Genomic DNA, 20,652 nt, shown 5'->3' with positions numbered 1-20,652 from the left:
ATCGATGGGGTTTGGGTCTCCCTCAGCGGTCGGTCCGAAGTTGAGAAGAGACTTCGAGGGTCCACCTCTGCCTATAAGCCTCCGAGGGGTCTTGGTGAAGTGATGAGGTAGTTGAGAGGGATCACACCTTGGCAGCTGTGCTCAGAGCCCCTTGGTTTTATGAGGGGTAAATATACCCACATTATAGTTTGTTTCTATGAGACCTGTCTCCAGCTCATTTCTGAGGTTACTTCCTCTCAATATTTTAAACTTTAAAAAACAAACAAACAAAAAGAAGTGGGGCCCAGGCAGTCATAGCATTACCTGTTGGAAAGAATAGATTGAAGCTCAAGATAGCACATGTGCATCCATCATGTGCCTCTGGGTGCAGCTTGGCTCACAGAAGGAAGAATAAGAAAAAGTCCTCTGGAGAGCAATGTGTGTATGCTGCACCCTCCAAAGACCCAGTCCCCAGCACTGCTGAAGGTGGTTTCTGGATTACAACAGAAGCTTTGCCACATGTGACCTTCTCAAGAAAAAGTTCAGTTCTTAGAGATGAAGGAAGTTGTACTTAAGAGAGCTTGAATTGTATTAACAAACCCACAATAATCCAACTAACACTTCACATTTTAATCTCAGGTCTTACCTTGAGATGAACTCCAGGCAAGTGAGAGTTTCTTGTCTTCCAGCTAACTAGAAAGAAGCAGCAAGAGCCAGAGCAACTCCAGGAGGAGCAGTGTCCTCGTCAGCCAGGGTCCTGTCCCACAAGGTCTGAGCAGGACCTAGCTGGTGGCAGCTGCCATCAGTAGCCTAGGCAAGGTAAGACACTGAGTCAAGTCCAGCGTTGACTCAGGAGACAAAATGTGAGGTATGTTACCAACAGCATAGGTCTAAAGTTCATCAAGGAGGACCAGCAGTATGCTAAACTAGTAGGAAACAGGAGAGAGCACAGACATATCTCTGGTGTAGCTTTGGGAGGGCTAAGATGCTTACACAAGAACTTAAATGGGAATCCTGGACCAATGAGCAGAGAATGTGGGTAGAGGATGACCCAGGTGAGGCTGGTCAGGGCTTGGTAATAGTTTGAGCTCTGATACTGATATCTTCCAGTACTACATGCAGTCCCTCTACTTTAGGATGTTTTAATGTACTTGTTAAAAAATATAAATATTCTTTGGAATCTTTACGGATTTGCCAGAAATTATGTGCTTCTTACTTACCAGTCTTTTATGATTGTCATTTAACTTAAGTTTGCGTTATTTGCCCTGCACGTAAAATATGATTATTTTTAATTTTAGAGGTTCATTTATATATTGTAAAGCAATTTATACTTAAATAGAACTGTACAAATTCTAAAGAATTTTAGTAAGTATGTAATTTCTTCATATAGGGGATGATTATAAGGATTATTCTGAAACTGAGATACACAGTTGTAAGGAAGTTAGAAATTATGGACCTATTATTTCACACCTTTCAATTTAAGCAGGATAGCTATCAGATATAGCACCTGCAAAATGTGTAAATTGTTTGATCTTTTAAGCATTGATTCTATGTTAATAGAAAATGATATAGAAATAGAAATAGAAAATGATACGTCCATAGGTTCATAATGAATTGTCACTTTCTATCACAGTTTGAATTTACCCTGATTGAAACTGAAGATTAAAGAAATAGAATTTATGAAAACAAGTATGAAGCAGTGACTTCTAGATATCAGTGAACAAATAATATGTTAAAAAAATCTTCCCACGATTTTCATCATAAAATTGAACCAAAGCTTATTTATTTCCTGTGTTTGGCTCAACTTCTTAGACAATTTAGATTCAGTCTTTTTAAGAGGATTTTTTTTTTTTTTTAATCATATGCTGATTTGCTATATAGTTATATCGATATTTTTAAGTTATCCTTTTGGCATATTTTTGTGTACCTTGACTCACGGTTCTTACACTCAACCTTCATAGAAAACATTCATTCTAATTTATAATTCAACAAAATTCAGACATTAATAGCAGCAAGAACTCTTTCCTATTTAACTTTCCTACACAACTGTTTTTTTTATTTTATTTTATTTATTTATTTTATTTTGGGTGTAGGGGAATCATCTATTGGTAAAGTTCTGCAGCAAGAGAGAGGCTGTTTAGAGGTGCCTATTTACAATGGCTTCTTATCTTGCCAAACTTGATTATTAGGACTGAAGTTTTCTGTCCCAAGTTTCTCTCTCCTGTTGATTTTTTTTTTTAAATTTCATTCAGAAGTATGTTGTGAGGCTAGAAGACATGGGAGAGAGATTGAGACTGAATGAGAAGTCTGAAAAAGAGAAAGAGGGATTCCAAGGGAAGAGTTAAGGGAAGGGAGCTGGAAACAAAGAAATGGAAAAAAGTTCTGAAAGCTGAGGTAGGGGAGTGACAGCTTATGTGGTAAGGCAGAAATTGAGTGAAATAATATATTAGGGACAAAGATATGCAAGGTCTGATTTAGGTGGGGTAGGAAACTGAGAGTGTGATGAGAAGCTGAAGGATCAGGGGCTGGGATTTAGTAGTTAATGAGAACGGGGTTAGGATGAAGAGATGGGAATGGGGGAGAGTGACCATAGGCAAATTGAAAGGATTAGGCAAAGAGAACTAAGCTTTGGAAGAATAGGAAGAAGTCTGAGCTCACTAGGGGTCATTTATATGTAAAGTTTGGAAGTGAACACAGGTTTCCTGCTTGTCTCCCTTCCTTTTCTGTCAACAAGTGTATTAAATCCTGTGGTTTCATTTAGTTCTCTTTCACACGTGTGATAACAAACAATGGCTCTTATTTATTTCATTAATACATGTGGCAAAGTTCTGTATGATAGTTTGAAATAAGCCACCTGACTCACATGGTTGCCAATGCAAAATTCCTCTCCTATTTTCTCTATTTTCAAACATAAGAAATTACATGTAGAAAGTTACATTCAAATAATATTAGGTTACTTGGAATTTAGAAATGCCAGACTTAAAATTGATGACATGATCACACACTATTTTTTTAACAGATTCTATTTCACTTGGCAATGGGGTTTTTAAGTATTTTATTTTTTTATTCATTCCTAATGCATGGTTAAAAGTTTATCTGCTGCATGTTTACTGCAACTACTGTGAATACTGAATTATTTGAGCCATGTTTTTGTTCAAATCGTTATGACGGCTTCACAGATATTAATTAAACTTTCCAGTGTCCTGTGAGATGAAGGAATGGGATATTTATCTATTTTGTAGATATCTGAATATTTCATTACCTACCTGTCTCTCATACCTGACTCTGGAGGCAGAAATATCTATTGCAAGTCTCAATCATTTTTCTTCTGGTAGGAAAGCCAAGGAAACATACTTATTATTCATAAAATGCATGAGACCTTCGAGCAGAGAATTATAAAAAAGTTCAAAGTATTGCTTCCAATTACTACAACAGCATTTTATTAACGTGCAAAAATATTATTAACAGCCCTGAAGAGGGACCTTTTCTGTCTGCACTTGGCTGACATCTGGAATGCATGTTTCCTCTGCATTTAAAAATGCATTTTAAAAGTGTTCTGATTTAAAAAAAAGTCAAGATACTGCAAAATTACGTAAGCAATCAGAATCATAATATAAGTGTCAGTTCAACCACACTGTTGATGACAGTGCTCTAAGTTTGATGGGAAAGAAGTCAAGTAGTGTATTCCTTCTTGGTTCATGTATTACGTATAATTACAGGAAGATGGGAATTTGGACTTTTCACTTCTGATATTGTTATTGTGTTAGTCACAAGCAATGACATGCCTTTCTTAACATTTTTATTTTGTCTTGACAGTTCAGTTTTATTTCCTAGCTGCTAAAGCTCATTTTTATTCCTCTCTGGTGCTGAAGATGAGTTTGTTTGCCATCTTTGGAATACCACTGGATTTTGGGATGATCTAAAGAAAATCAATTTGCATAACCCTTCTACCTTTGTCTAAAGCTAGAAAGCCATTTTCAGTTTCAAATCCCTTTTCACTTTGACAGCAGAGAGGAGATGTTGTCCAACATCAATGGATAAAGATAAAGATAAAAAGTATATTCCTTTTTGTTTTTGTATGTCTTCAAGACACTCCACAGGTCTTTCAGATCAATTACATTTTCACAAAGTTGTTAATCACAAAATGGCTGAGGTTGGAAGGGACCTCTGGAAGTCCAACTTGCCAGCTGAAGCAGGCCCACCCAGAGCAGGTTGACCAGGATCATGTCCAGGCAGCTTTGGAAGATCTCCACAACTTCTGTGTGCAACCTGTGCATAGTAAAAAACACACTTCCTGATGTTCAGGTGGAATCTGCTGTGTTGTAGTTTGTGCCCATTGCCTTTTGTCACTGGGTACCACTCAATATAATAATAATATGCAACTCAGGCATGTGATTATCTCTTGCTTATGTGTTCCTCCTGATCACAGCACCTCATTACTACCGAGTTGTAATGGGTGGAAGAGCTCTGAGGGATAGACTAGGCCTTTTGAAACTGCCACATGAGCTATTGGTCAGGTCTCCACTTCATCAGTCTTGGTTTGGTGAAATGCTCACTAGTTACATCTCAGATGAATGATTCATTTAATCTGATACCCTTAGTCAGTAGTCAGAAGTTCTCTTAGAAATTGGATGGGGAACTAAGATCTATTCTATCTGTTCATCCTAACTGTCTCCTAGATACTACTGTCCACCTAAAACAGTTGACAGAACAGCATGAGCATGATTCAGCACTGTCTCAGTAAAAAATTGCCCTCTTAATTCAAGTATCTGAAGAGTGCTCTATAAAATGTCAGCTGATTTTGTGTTGGCTTGGATGAAGAATGCTCATGTGCCTTTGGTATGGAATGCTTTTTTCTGGGAAAGAAAAACTTCAACACTTCCTTTTCATAGGAAATGAGAAGAGGACTGGTTTTGGAAAGTGACATACTAAAAGGTTCAAAACCTGAAAAGTAATGTAGGGTCTATCTGTATAACTTTTTCATTGGAGTTATTAATCAGATGAACTGTGTGGTCCTTCAGCAAGGAGTAAGGTATGGTTTAGTGTGTTCACTAATATGATATCAGAGTGTCTCCTCCAGCCCAGACTAAGCCAATACACCCTTAGTGAAGTCTCTGACATGCATCGTTCTTCTATACCTGGAATTTGTACCAGGCATTTTGACAGGAATTGTTTCTGTGTTGCTACTGAAGCAGAATGTATCAGTGCAGCTCATTGTCACAGACATGACAAACATCTCGACAGACTTAGTCAAAGCAAAAGCAAGCTAAGTTATCAGATTTACAGTAGCATTGCTGTTTGTTTTGTAGAAGGAAATGTAACTACTTTGTTTTCTGTTGTCTTCTTTTTGTCATTCTAAATGCTGCCAAATCAATCAACTTTTACATGATAAGACTTGCCTTTTTGACCTTTTTAAATTATTATTAACTAGAGGTGATATATCTGTACAAACTTGGAATCAAACAATGCCGGTTCTGTTCTTTGCTTTTCCTTTGCTTGTTACATGCTTTTGGAAAATGGTGTCACTCACATGCTTGGTTGCTTCCTCTATTAGATCAATATCAAGTCCTTTTTCTTGCTGCTGTGAGGTTTCTACAAGTCTCAGGAACAGAATATACTCATTAACATCCCTGACTAAAAGTGTTCAACTTTGCAATTCCTTATTATTACTACAGTTCCTGCATCAGTAGCAAACGTTCTTGCTTAAATTCTCCTACAAATATCCTTGTTTTGAACCATGTGACATTTGCTATGGAATAAACTTAGGATAAGACACATACCACTTCTCAAAATAAATGAAAAAAATGCATTCCACAATTAAAAAGGACAGTGGTTTGGGGCCTTTCCCTCTTTTTTTTTTTTTTTTTTTTTTTTTTTTTTTTTTTTTTTTTTTTCCCCCATAATCAGGGATGGATTTGAAGGTTAACAAAAAGATCTGCCAAGAAATTGTGTTTCTAATAGCATAAGTAAGTAGCCGTCCTACCGGACTGTGTCAAGTCTTAATTGTTTAATTGAAAATCAGTCCAAACAGTGTAAATTTTTGAAGGCTGCTTTGCAGCAGCCAAGGCAAGATACATGGTTATGTTGAGCAATACCTACATAATGTGAATTGTAAAGAACGAGTGATCCTCAGGTGATGACAGCATTGCATGACTTGTCTTGAACTTTCTATCTGCATGTGCAATGATACTTGCTCATTGCATACAACTTCACACCTTACACTTGGGAAAGCTTTGTCCATATAAGATGAACATCTACTAATATTCTTTTAACCTCTTTTATATATATATAAATATATATACATAAATCTCTATTATGTTCTTTGTCTATTAAAGTTATTGAAAATATATTGTTACGTGTTTATTGCATGGATTATTCATGTAACATTAATTTTTAACTGAATTTTCTGATATATTTTGATTTTCTGGAACTGATTCTACAAACTCTTGGTTCCCAGTTTCTTAACCTCAGGCTTGCCAAATACATCTATTGTGCACGCAGTTAAAAGCTATCATTGGTGTCCTCTAATTCCTGGTATTCAATAAGACTAAGTGATTCATATAATTCAGATGCTTGATCTTGCAATTTTGCTCAATGATTTATTCCTGTTCACTTCAGCATAGCTATTTGCTGAATAGATTGGCAGCCTCTAAACTTAGCAAGGCCTTTTCAAAAGAAAATTTTGTTATTAGAAATGGTCAATTCTTTTCTAGCCAAGCTCTTCCCCAAGCTGAAACTTGTGAGAAAAAGACATGTTTTCAAAAATTCACCATATCAATTTAAAAGTTTTCTATACATAAATACAAAAAAAAAAAAAAAAATCTCTATATTTATCTGTAAAACTATAAAAAAAAAAAAAAAAAAAAAAAAGATTGAAAATCTGTATATCAACTTTGAAACATACCTCATTGACTTTATCCAAACAAAATGTTTCAGCTTAACCAAACTGATAGTTTGGGAGTTACTTCTGCTTGAAAACTTAAAATATTTATGTTCTGTACTAATTTGGAAACGGAGACTTATGTGACATGAAGACCTTTCGCTACCTAGAGATTAGTGGTCCTTTGAGAGAACAGTAAAGTATCGGTAATAGGATACTAGTATTTTCAATATAAAATTAGTAACAAATCAAAATGAGTGGTGCAACTCTAACTAAGGGTTAGAAAAACTGATCTGTAATTTAAACTGGGAATTCAGCAAGCACTTTAATTACAAGAATAGTTTGATAATTGTGCCTACTTTAGAAGACAGATGAACAATTTGTGGATTATGAACATTATTCCTCTACAGTTTTTCTTCATTTATCATTGTTGGATTCACCTGCTTGCTAAATAAAAGTGAAATGGCTTATCATATGAGTCAAATGAATGTACTTAATTGTGATGAAACAGCAATGCTTTTAGGGAGTGCAGAAAAAAGATGTAGGACTATTTTATATAATATGATAATAGCTTTCACTTAAGGAAACTATAACTGCAGCTCCTTGAAGGTAGGATTTTTGTTTGTTGCGTTCCACAGAACTGAATTTATACAGCAGGTGTTACAGAAGTTTGTTCTTCTAGAAACTGCACTTCAGTCTTTTCTATTGTTGTAGAATACTATTGTTTCCTTTTACTATTGTGGATCCATCAATTACAGCTTAGGAAAGAGTCTGACCTGGACACTGTTGATGCCATTATTTCTGAGTGGAGAGAAAAGAACTTGTAAGCAGCAGCATCTCAAAAACTTTCTTGGTGTACTTACCTTTCAGAATACAACTCTGCTTACTTAACATACAATGATCTTTAACTGTTCTCATTTTCTGGTATTAGTTTAGGAGATCTTCTTGTTGAGCAGGTACCTTGCAAGTGTTCTGAGATAAACCAGCATGCCTTATCTCTTAGGTCTGTAGGTTGACAGCTTGGGTCAGGTTTTCTAGGCTAAGAGTGGAAAGTTACTCAGGGCTCACTCCACTAGGCAGGTCCCCACTGTTGCCTACACCTAGCTGCTGCAGGGCTTGCATTAGTGATGTAAAAGATGAAGAGTAGAGTTGAGTTGTGTTATTTCTGATCCTGCAGCGTAGGCAGTGCTATGTTTGTGAGCTGGCTAGGTGGATGCATTAGCTATGTAGTATTAGATTACAGAGGCACTGCCACTGAGTGACAGTTTTTCAGGTATAACTCAGGTATTTCCTTCTGCTTTGTGTAAGTCTCTGCTGAGGAGCTTTAATATGGTTCAGAATTAGTTCTCAAATCTCTTTGCACTTTCAGTACCTCTTCCATCAATGTGTTTGTAAACTGCTTTCTGTTTTATCAGTGTTGTTTTTACTCCAGGATCTATTAATATCATGTCACAGAGAATACCTGATTTCTCTGCTTACTCAACTCTTTCTGTGGATGAGTCAGAGGTAAGCTTGTTAAGTTTCATTTGGCTCTATGAATAGCTGCACTATGTATTTACTTGGGTATAGGACATATTTGGTTGATCCAAGAATTGAAGATGGCATAAAATTTGGTTTGCTTATTCATACAGATACCCAGTCTTCTGAAAGTGCTGACTATAGTCAGCTATTTATTGAACCAGATGCTGATGTGTTTAAAACAACAAACTGGGTACCATCCAGGAGACAGAAATTAAGTTTGATTTGCTACTAATGTTTCAGACCAGAATCACAATAGAAGCTTGAGGGAAATGTCACTAGCATATAACTAAAATACCAGAGGTGGATATAAGAATAACTAGGCCATGTGGTTTTGTTCTCTTTATGATGTTAAAAAGGAGGGGTTTAAAATCTTCTTTATTGCTCCATTCAGTTGTTTTATTTTAATGTAACGTATTCCGTTTCAGAACAGTTTTGGATATATGCAGGTCTGATTTTCCATTCTTTATGAGACAAAATTCTGAAGGTTTGAATGTGCCCTGACTGATTTTAAACTCACAGGTAGGCTTTTAAATGCTTTATATCTCCTCTGGCATGCCACAGGGGGCACGACAGCACACAGTCATGTGTCTAGGTGCTTAGCTTAGCATTTAAATCAATGTATCAAGGTTACACCTTCAAATTTGCAAACTGTAAGAGATCAAGTCTTAGGTGATCAAGATACTCATCCTCCATGCATATATGTGCTCATCTGTTAAGGCACACTGATATTTTCTCTGCAAAGCAGACAAGCTGCAAAGCAGATAGTTTCATGCTATACATTCAGTGCTGTTTTACACTTTTCAAGACTTGCTATAGGGAAGATCTCTGTCAGATTGAAACTGTGTTTTGAAAATTTCATTTGCAATTTTTCTGAGCCAGTAGTCATAAAGAACTTATAACACGACTAGATGTGAATTAAACTGCAACTAAGAATATTTACTTTTCCTCTCTAACTTCCATTAAAAGACCACATTTGTTCTACAAGCTATGATTCCAATGTGACAATGGATGGGATGTATGCCACATTTCATTTAATCACAAAAATGTTCCTGATAAGTTTAGAGAAAGTATCCACGTGCTTTAAATCATGTGCCTGTTCAGATTTCAAAGCTTGCATATGTAATAATTACCCAATTCCCTTTAAATTGCCAAACTGTTAAGAACAACACCAACTCCAATAGTCATCAGTATTAAGTTATACATAGCACTCAGGCATCTTCTCAGACTTCAGACTGCAGAACTTCTTATCTAAAATCATGACACCAACAATTGCAGCTTCATTGTTCTGTGACAGAAACCTTTTAAAAATCTTGACAGCAATAATTCTTTTTATCTCAACTAAGTCACAATATACAGGTCCCTTTGTCTTAACCCCAGGATACTTTAAGATGAACCTAGTCTTGCCCAATTGCAGTGTTATTGACAAGTGAAACCTTTTTTTTTTTTTTTTTTTTTTTTTTTTTGTGCTTCATAATGCCTTTAAAAGCAGCCCAGACAATATTTGTTGTCTCTGTAGCATGAACCCTTTCCAACTGATCATTGCCATTGTATCTCTTTAGACTTTTAGTATTTGTCTAATAGAGAATACAAGATCATATATACGTAAATCCAGAGCTCTATTTGAAGTTGACCACCCTAAAATGAAATAGAGAGGTCTTAAAATGTCTTGCAAAGTATGGTCTGGGCTCATCAGGGCCAGAAATATACTTTCTATGGAGAATATGTTATGGCTTACAGCACCTGCTAAGAGCATGTTGGGACGCTGCATTAGCATCAATGAACAGAGAAAAGATAAACAGGCTACAGAGTCATAAAAGACCTCCTTATCTAGGAGTTGGGTTCTCTGTCCCAGCATGGGATCAGTTGGATCTGATTTTGCTTTCTTTGGGATTTTCCTTTGTAGTAATTGTCTTAGAGTGATTCACGTTAAGAACAGGCTAAATGACTGAATGGGCTGTAGAGTCCACTTTCCTCTCCATCAGAGGAAAACACGGGCATATTCACTGCCACTGGCACTGATTTGCTGCACTCTTAAGTTACACTCCAAGTGAGAAATAGCTGACACAGCTTGGAACATAGTTATTAGTTTCAATATGACCTGAACTTCCATCTCTTATTTGTCCTCAAGAGTCTTTGACTGTAAACTGTTTTAATTTCCTTCTCATTTCTCCCTTCTAACTTGATCTCTCCTTTTGCCTTTGTACTTGTTGCTTCATCCTTTTATTTTCTCCTGCTGTGTTTTTTTTTTTTTTTGTGTGTGTGTGTGTTTTGTTTTATTTTTTTTTTTTTTTATTTTTTTTTTTCCCTACAAATAATAAAAGGTTGCTCTCAGTTTCTTTCAGGCAAAGCTTGTTTTGTACCATACAATCTCTCCTCCTCAGGGCCTTTCTTCAAACCCTAAAGTATCTCTAGCTCTTATTTCTTTGGGGTGGTCTACAGTACCTCAGCAGAGAGCAGCTGCTCAAGCATTGGAACTATAAGGTACTCCAAAATTAGCTCTTTTATTTCCCAATAATTCTTCGTAATCTTTCTCCTTTTCTGCAAGCCAGTGCATGCCATATTTGCCTTTGATTTCAGCTAGAGCCTGTTTGGATGCTGAAGAGCTGTAATGGCAGTGATGGGTTGGAATAAGTTCATACTGTGGTCAGAGCAATTAAGGGTTATTTATGCACCTGGGCCCTGACAACAATATGGATAAATATTGTTTGTGCTACTTTAAAAAGCATTACAAAGCACCAAAAAAGCTTTCACTTGTCAATAATGCTGCCATTGGACAGGGCTAGATTCTCCCTGGGGTTAAAAGCAGAGGACCTGCATATTGTGTTTTTACTGAGATAAAAAGAGTTCTTGCTGACAAGATTTTTAAAGAGCTTCTGTCAAAGAACAATGAAGCTGTAATTATTAGTGTTATTATTTTAGTATGAGCTAAGAAGTGCTGCAGTCTGAAGTCTGAGCAGATGTCTGAGCGTACATTTGTAAAGGGTACCATTAAATAATTATAACATTAACATAACATTAAATACTGTAACATTATGCAACAATCAGACATTTGAAAAACGATTTCCACAGAAAAATGTTGATTCTCTAATGTTTATCTGCACATGCAGAAAAATCAGATGGGATCATAAATTGAAAAATAAACTTAACATCAATTGTAGGAGATAAGAGTAAGTCTTCTAAGCCAAAAAGTTATTAGAAAAAAAGCAATAGCCATTTCTTACATGCTCTGATGCTATAGATGCTCAAATGGCTATTCAAATATCATCTAAGAATCTTTACTGGATGAAAAAAATGCAAACATTTCCTTGCAGCTTTTAGAGATTTTTTTTCAAGAGCTTGTTTTCATATTTATTTCAATTAAGTTTTATAGATGTGTTTTCCTCATGCCCTTAACAACTGACTTTCCTGGCAGATGAAATTAAATGTGTTTGACTTTGGTAAACATACAAAACTTAAGAAAAACATAAACTTTGGAAAAACATATGTTTTTGTAAGTCTGCCTGGTTTGAAGGAATCTGATTTGGCCTTCTTCCTAATACATGCCTTAAATCAATCATGCACTTTTTACTCTTTATTTTTTCATTCAGTTCACAATCAAAATATGACAACAGAATTGTAGATGTGACTGAGATTCCAGTCAGAAAGTTCTTATTATTACGAGCCTTTTTCCTCGAGATACTTTAACTGACTTCCAGTCATGTTATCAATGATCTATAATTTGAGTTGGGAAAGAAACAATTGCCGATGAGGTCTTCCTTCTCAGAAAGGTAAAATAGAATTCAGTTGCAGATAGATAATTTTAAATTACTTTTAAATTTAAATTACTTTTGGTTGATTTCTACATTCTGAGGAGAGTGAATATAGATTTCACTGGTCGTGTTTTCCCTTCCCCGTATTCCCACTTTTGGAATGTGAAAAGTCAAAGTCCAGTCCTAATTTTTAATGAAGATGTAATTAGCATGCTGGAATTTTTGAAAGTCATAATTCATCTTTTTTCTTCAGGATGATTTTCCTTACAAGTTCTGTAACGTAAGGTCTTATTTCTTCAACAGAGACAGTAGAGTCCCAGGCCTTTACAACTTTCCCATTGGGGCCTACCAGGTATTTCCAGAAGTTCCAGGTTGGTTCTTCTCCTGTAGAATCTACAGGGAAGAAAAAACAAAGAAACAAACAAAAAAACATTAGCCTATTGATTACCATCTCAGAGTAAGAAGGAATGTAAAATTAAGAGGGAGTTCAGAGTGAATATTAAGATGAATTTTCTGACATGGAGATTTAACTAGACAGTAGTGCCCTGGAAAATGATGGAAAACTAACAGGGAAACAAAAGGAACGCAAGTTTCACATGATGTGTCTGCAATGACAACCCCACTACAAAAAACAGAAATGAAAGGACATGAAGGGGATTAAGGCAGTGTTGGCTAGCAGAAAGATCTACAATGGACACCTAGAGGGAGGAGTACTTTGGTAGCCAAAAATAATACTAGCAGCACACCTCTAAATTCAGTGGAACATGGGTAAACATTGTGGTGCTGGCAAGAATAAGAAACAGTATGGTTCTTGCAGAGTACAGCTCATGTAATGCCATGTCATATTGGTCTTTACTATATATCATTCCTGGAAGATACTCCATTCACATTGGATAAAGGTTGTTATTTTAGTTTGGCATTTAAATGGCATTTAGAGCATCCATTCAGTGCCTGAAAAGTAGATCCTTGAGAATATTTTGTTTTACAGTGTATTTTGTTAGCTGTCTGCTGAGAACCAGCAAAACCTCTTCAGGTCTCAGTGCTAGCTATAATGCAGATTAGAGCTGGAAGAACTGTGCAGTAAGGCTCTTTCAATGTTTGGTAAGGAATGGGGAAGGGAGTATTCAAGGTCATCTCTTAGTGCTTGGTTTCGCCTTTTGATTGAAGAAGTAAATTATACAGACGCTTTTCTTCCACTTATCCTCAGCTCTTCACATGACTCTCATAAATCCAACCTGCAGCAGTTGTGTCAGAGGAGACACATTTACTAGATTACAAAGTGGAAAAATTAAGATAAGGGGTTGTATGCATACAGGAGAATATTTCAAGACCTGTATTCCACGTAGCAGTTTATTAGACTAGCCTTACAAGGTGTTTGTTATTGTAGGGTCTTTATCTCTTCAGATCTATTTAAAAGGCTAAACAAATCTGTCATGGATGCATAGACAGAAATCCTGCCTTGTGCAGGAGGATAGACCGGATGACTTTTGAGCTCTCCTGACACTTAAGAACTGTAATTCCGTGAACACAGTTATAGGTAACCTTTTTTGATGAGATGGTTTCCTATGTCAGAGGAATTCTGTGCTGGGGAAACAACCCTCCAGTAGCCCAGATTACTCACCAATTAAGTACTTGAAGGCAGGAATTGCACCAGCTCCACTGACTGCGATTTTGCTGAACATAGGAAAGGTGGCACCATAAGTCTTTCGTGCAAAGCTCTCAATTTCTTTATTAGTGTCTGGTTCTTGCTGCCCAAACTGATTGCATGGGAACGCCAGCACGTTGAAATGATAGGGACCAAGGTCTTTCTGTAACTGTTGCAAGGCCTTGTAGTGGCTGTCTGTAAAACCACATTCACTTGCAACGTTGACAACTAAGGACACCTGAAGAACAAGAGAAAAAGAAATGTGCTGCATGTGTCAGTTTTCCAACAGGTAGGCTGGGATGCAGATTATTTTCAGAAAATAAGAATGTCTGCAGAACTGGGACTGAACACTCATATTTGAAACTACATTGAATTGCCAATAGGTAGCCATGAAAATGATCAAGAAACTTAAACTCCCAGTTTACAGAGAACTTGCATGTCTCTGTTCTGCCTTTTGGATAGTTTCTAGGCATATTTAAGAAATGACCATCTGACTGAGGTACTCTGAGCTGCATGAAAAAAATAATTCAAATTAGTGTTTGTTTGTTTTGACTGTCCATTTCTCTGTTGTACAGCATCTGTTGTGCAGCATCTTCCCTTGTGAAGAATTTATTACTCATACAGAACTGGTTGATCCATTTATCATTGCCAGCATAGATATCTTGACCTGGAAGTTAATAGCAGCAATTAGAGGATTTTAGGTTGGTCTATGCCATATGGACTGTAAAATTTCACACCCTGTCTAGAATAAGTCTACTCATTTGTGATGAAATGGCAACATATTTTGCATTAAGGTTTATTGCCTCAGTTACAGATTCTGAGTGGTGAAGAATGTACCCACTCTCCTTTGCAAGAGTTAATCCTGTAGATGACCATCTTTGATGATGTGTGCATCATGTCAGTCAGACAATGCCATCAAGCACTTATCTGCCTGCACAGATGAGGCAGAGAGGAAAATGCCAAACACAGACAAGCATTGTGTGGAAATAGACACACGTGTAAGGAGTACATGGTAGAACAGAATGTGCCAAGAATTTGTTGAGGAAATTAAGTGATCTAACCCTGAGCTGATGCATTTTACACAGTTTCTCAAGGCCATGAAGAGCTTCCCAATGTTTTTGAGATATTTTATCCTTAAATAACTCCTAGAATTTGTTTTTAGACTTACAGGTTTTATAATCGTTATGTATTTTTAAATTTACAACTCATTCTACATAAATTGAGCCCACACTAAAGTTTTCTTGAGAGTGGATTCAAGCTGAATGTTGTAGACCTTTTAGATACGATATGAATTTATTAATAAAAATAGCATTAAACCGTTTATAGTGAGATTTCTTTTACATATAACTACATGCTATTCTTTTTTCAAACCATTCTGTAAGAGCAGTAAGCCAATATTTTTATGCACCCAGAAGATGAATATCAGGCATAGTGCAGAAGAGCCATTATGATTTGGGAACCAAATTTCTACCTGGTTTACAGCGTATTCAGTGGGTTTCTACAGATTATACATCAGCCCAGCAGTTGCTTCTTCATTCTTAAATTGAAAAAAACCTTTGAATTCAATTTGGTGTCAGTGGGAGTCAGCAGTGCTGGAGGGCCCAGTGCAGCAGGCTTTCAGGAAAGCCTGAAGCTTGGACACGTTAATTGACCTGATCAGAGTTACGCAAGAAGTAGCTGCAGGGCAAGAAAAGAAGTAAAAAAATCCAACTCCAGTCCTCGTACTCATGTCTGTGACTATTGGGTTTGCTCAATTTAAACTTTGGATTCGAATGTTACTATTGTTCCATGTTCCTATGCATCTGTTTTTTATATAAAATATATGAAATATCAATGGAGTACATCAACATAAATTATATAATATATGAAAAACAAATGAGTAATTGTATATAGCACTTTTAAGGCCAAAACCCCCAGTGGCATATAAAAGCTCATAACCTGGGTAAGGCAGGGATAATAGGGTGATACACCTGAGGGGGTAGGAAGCAGTAAAGAAAAAAGGTAAGGAGAAGCCAGTGTTTATAATTTCTTATGCAAAACATTAGCACTTTGTGTATTTAGAGCATTGTATAAGTATGTGGCTGTATTTAAAATGGTTTCTGAGTGGCACTTTGGTTTTCCCTGGAAGACAGGTAATCTTACAAGGCAGAAATTGCTGTAATCTTCTTTGCGCTGTAGTGTCAAGAGAATGCAATCTAAGCAATCCCTGTGGACTCACATATAAAGTATTATCTGGAGCCATCTAGCTAACCTTCAAAGCATCACATTCATTCAGATTACATTTAGAAGCTCTATTTGAAAGTTTAAATATATGCCGTATAACTTGTTTTTGTTCTTTTCTTTTTCTTTTTTTTTTTAAAGAGGTAGTGATTTTACGATGCATTTCTGTTGCTGACGGTCAGCATTTCATATAAAATATATGTACTGAATAGAATGATTGCTAAAAACTTTTTCCAAGTTATCTTTTAAGTGTTTCTATCTGGTACCACAAGCGATAAAATGTGGTGATTTGTATTTAATTTTAATTAACAACAGTTACTCTTTTTGTTCTCATTAAGAGACTGTACTTCGACTCCTTACAACTATTAATGGTTGAAATTAAGCTCAGTACTCCTCCTGACTGACTTCTCTCACACCTTAGACTCAGAGAGTGCAAGCCAAGCACACCACCTAGTGTGCAGCACCAACAATTCACCCTGGACCTTTCAAAAACGATTTAATTTAAGCTGAATTCTGCATAAACGGTTGTCTTATCTTTTAACCCTATCCTTTCCTTCCCTTTCCTTAGAAAACCCATTCATTCTAGTACTGAACTCATTTAGTTAACATTGCAAATGCAGTTCTTGGTTTACTTAACGTTTACAGTGTATCACCTTGAGGAAATCCATAGAGATTTAAGAATCTGCTATAAGCTTCAGGTAATCCTTTGTGGATCTTTCAGCAGAGACAGTAGATACTTGGGATTTTAGACCAGGAGTTTCTTAATTGGCCCCTTCTGGCTGACAGGAGGAGAAACTGCGAGGGTCACATTACACCAACTCAGAATTGTTAACTTTAGGGACAAAAATAGCAATAGTCTGTATAGTAATTAAGTATCTATATCCTGTATTTACACACATTCAGTGATACTACATTCCCTGCCTGCAGAGAGCTATGATGCAAAGTGCCTCCCATTATTTTCAATAGTAAAACAATACTTTACATTGTTAAAATGCCTAATGCTTTACATTATTATAGTACCTTTGCTTCAGGATTCCCAAGGCACTGCTCTAGTGTGCTTAATTATGCCTCGGTACATTGTACTCAGCTGTGGTAGGCAGGCAGGTACTATTATATGCAGATGGGTATAAACAAAGCAGGGAACAGTTGACAACTGGGAGTTCTGGCTCCCAGGTAAACCCTATTTTTGGAAAGACTGCTGCTTACTTAGAGCACATCTGAGAGAGGTCATAAAATAAAATAGGGGCTTTCTTGATTTAGGTAGGTGTTCTAGTAAGATGAATATTATCTGAACTCTTAATTCTTTTCTAATGACTCATCACTACCCGTCATGTTTAAGGCAGGTGAGTCAACATCACTCTGATAGCCTGGATAAAGTATAGGAGGATGGCCTTCTGGTGTAACAGAGCAAAACAGGCAGCTTTTTGATCTATGGCACTTGTGGTATTTTTTAAATTCTATTTTACTAATTATAATGGTCCTCCCTTTCTCTGCTTTCAGGGAGATGTAGTATCATACCTATTTTGTAGCCTGTACCAAACTTTTAGAATTCTGGTAAACGTAATTTCTTATGCCTTCATAAAAAGAGAGTTCTCCCTCAACTCCTTTGATAATTTTGTTAAAGTGGAGGCCAAGTTATGTTTGTGCATATTTACTTCAGGAAAAAAAAAAAAAAAAAAAAAAGTTGTGTTTTAAAAATGTTTATTATTTATGAATTGTACGTAGTACATTTCTTATTTACTACATAAGTTGTGGTACTCGTAATTTATATCAAAATGCACTTGACTGGAAATTGAATTAATATCAGTCAGCCTCACTTTTCTTCTGGGTAAGAAAATTTTACCTCTGTGATCTGAGTATGTGCTAATTTGTATCAATAATGAGTTATTGAAGAAAGATCCTGCAAGCCATTAATTGCACTTACTGGTTCTACTCAGCATGGCTCTTGTGTTTTTAGAATTAGCAATTTTTTTTCTTCTCTACTCTGGAAATTTTCTGAGTTTTTCAAATCCCAGTTAGTTTCTTGACTACAAAACAAATAACTATTTAACTAAATCAGTTGAGTGACAGAGTTAAAGAAAATACTTTTGCTACATCTGCTAGAAAGCTTAAGGCTGTTAAATCTGGTTTAGCAATTAGCAGACTATTGTTCCAGGGCTAACTAGTGACTCACTTTCTTTAAAACATCAGCAGCACGTACATAGTACTTATATATTATTTGCATTCTTTTAATTGTTTTAAAATAGTGTGATAAGCCTACATCTTAGCATTACTTATCTAACCACAGATTGAAGCAAGTTTATTTTAAGAAATAAATGGGAGCTTTAATTAACCTTTGTTTACCTTAATAATGAGCTCTGACAGTGTAATGACAGAAAGGGGGTGTTTTACTGTTCTAAATTAGCTACACATTCTGATGTGCATTCTCAAACAGCAGCTGGACTGAACGTTGATAGGCTCTCTGAATGCAAATCTCTTTGTTCCATACAGAAGCTGGTCATCCCTTTTTTGAAATGAACTATTCCATATAGCCTAGCAGAGACCAAGGAGGATGGCGTTACCTTTGCCAAGGTATGGCTCTAGAGCTCTCCCTTAAGAAACTAGTCACCCATCAAGGACAGGCTGCTGTCAGTGCCAGTGGAGATGCAGATGCACACCTCTAATCTGTTATGAGACACAATAGCAGGCTCTGCAGCTTGTTAGGGAGGGGGTAAACACCCACAGATCTCTGTGGGGTGGCTGGAAGAAATTCCTCTGAGTTTCCCTTTTACTCCTCTCCATGTGGATTCTGGCCCTAAAGTAAAACTGCAGGTGGTATTTGCTTATTCAGACAGATTTGCAGATGACCTGCAGACAAAACACACCACACTGACAGGTTTTATTGACAGAGCCTTTGGAAGGAACTCCTTAAAGGGGGTGGGGGGGCAAATATTGCTTCACATTAGATTTTTTTTTTTTTTCAGTATAGGTATTTAGGTGTGCATTAGACCAATTCTGCCCTATCCACTAACTAAATTGCAAATGCCAGAGGAGGAAGAGGACTTTGACCAGATAAGAGGCTCTCATTTGATTCAAATCCACGAGTATTCCCCTTTCTGCTTAGCTCAGGAAAATGTACCTATCCCATGGGCCTTCTCTCATCTTCCTGCAAATGCTTGTGACCCATCGTTGTGGAGCAGTAAGCTCAATAACCTCAGTGAGGTACCCGAGGAGAGTGAAAAGGATGGTGAAAACACAAAGCTGAGGCTAAAGGTGAAAGTGAGTAGTGGCGCCTGCCCTTCTGGGTAGCAGCTAAGCACTTGGAGCACCTGGCTGTATCACTTAAGATGTGGCACTTGACTGCTAAGTGTGGAGGCTGTGGGCTTTGTGATGTTTTTAGTTTCTGGAATTTGTGAACCTGGCTACAAGAACTTTATAGTGTTATGTCCCCCTCCTTGGGCTAACCTCCCTCTTCTCTCTTCCACGGGGACTAAGCATCTTTCTTAGATTGTCAAACCACTTAGAAAAAAAAAATCAAATTACATTCAGGGCAATTGTTTTTAAACTGGTAAGCTCTGCCTAGAACTCCTTAACGTAATATATAAATGAAATTTAGAAGACATCATAAAATAATGTGCATCTTCTTGCCCTTCTTCATATTGTTCTCTGTCATTCTAAAATCAACAAATGGAATAGGAGGATGTTGCTACAGTTTTACTGTGCACCAATACTAAAATACTTATTTTATCAATAAATCACTTTTTTATCACTTTTTTTTTTTTTTTACTAATGATGGCAAAATGTGTTAAGTCCACTAACCACTGGTTAAATCCCTTTGTAAACGCAGAACTTCAAAAAGAGATGGAATTCAGGGAAAAATAATCTACTGAAAGTCATGCAGTAAAAAGGCAGAAAAAAACTCCAAAAGTAAGCTGTACAAAGGTGCAAACTTCCTGTGCTTCTAGTTTAATAGCTGCAATCCAGTGCAATTCATCTTGCTGCACGAAGGACAGGCACAGAGGCATTCCTTGCCTGCCACGTATACAGGGAGCAGCCTGCAGAAGGAAAAGACTCGCCACACACAGGGGTTAGACTTGCAAACGTTTTATTTACAGTGCAAAGACCTACGGAGCGCTATCAAAGCAAGCTTACAGGCAACACTCCAGATCAGTTAAAGAAGAGTCGTAAATACAGATCTATCTGCATGCATGCACCGAGTTAATAATGAACAATCTCTTCTCCCGCACTTGGTTTCCGCAGACATGCAAGGACTGGCTGCTAGCGCCCCAGAGCTGCCCACCGCCGTGCAGACTTACCGAGCCCCTGTACTTCTCCAGAGAGACTAGCTTGCCCCTGATGTTTACAACTTTGAAAGTGTAAAAATCAGTCTCTTTCTGCTGCGTAGCGGAAAATGCTAAGAGCAGGAGTGCTGCAATTGCAAGGAGCATGGCTAGAGGGATGAGAAAAACTTTGGGGAAGGAAGAGGACGGCTTGTGCTCCACACTGCCCTCAGGATCTAGCATGCTGCACGACCGCGCTGCAGAGACACTTGCCACAATAGCAAAACCCTGCCGGAAAGAAGGGACTGCTGCAAACGGAGCTTTTGCAACAGTCTGGCTCCTGCAGAGGTTTAGTAGAAGCTGTGTTAACATGCAAAACCTCAGGGGCATGTATTTATG

General features: G+C 37.1%; 1 protein-coding gene across 1 annotated transcript; it reads right to left on the bottom strand.

Annotated features, from left to right (window-relative positions):
• Nucleotides 1–11,282: 11,282 nt before the first annotated feature.
• Nucleotides 11,283–20,496, bottom strand: GPX7 (glutathione peroxidase 7; the record flags this gene model as incomplete). The annotated part of the gene is made up of 3 exons (XM_082765736.1): nt 11,283–12,522; nt 13,751–14,012; nt 20,290–20,496. 3 exons carry the CDS (start codon nt 20,494–20,496, stop codon nt 12,359–12,361), a joined length of 633 nt encoding a protein of 210 aa, XP_082621862.1. The 3' UTR covers nt 11,283–12,358.
• Nucleotides 20,497–20,652: the final 156 nt, after the last annotated feature.

This window comes from Aythya marila (genome assembly GCF_965140915.1).
Source record: "Aythya marila genome assembly, chromosome: 8".
NCBI classification, from domain to species: Eukaryota; Metazoa; Chordata; class Aves; order Anseriformes; family Anatidae; genus Aythya; species Aythya marila.
This window is presented reverse-complemented; position numbering and strand designations above follow the sequence as displayed.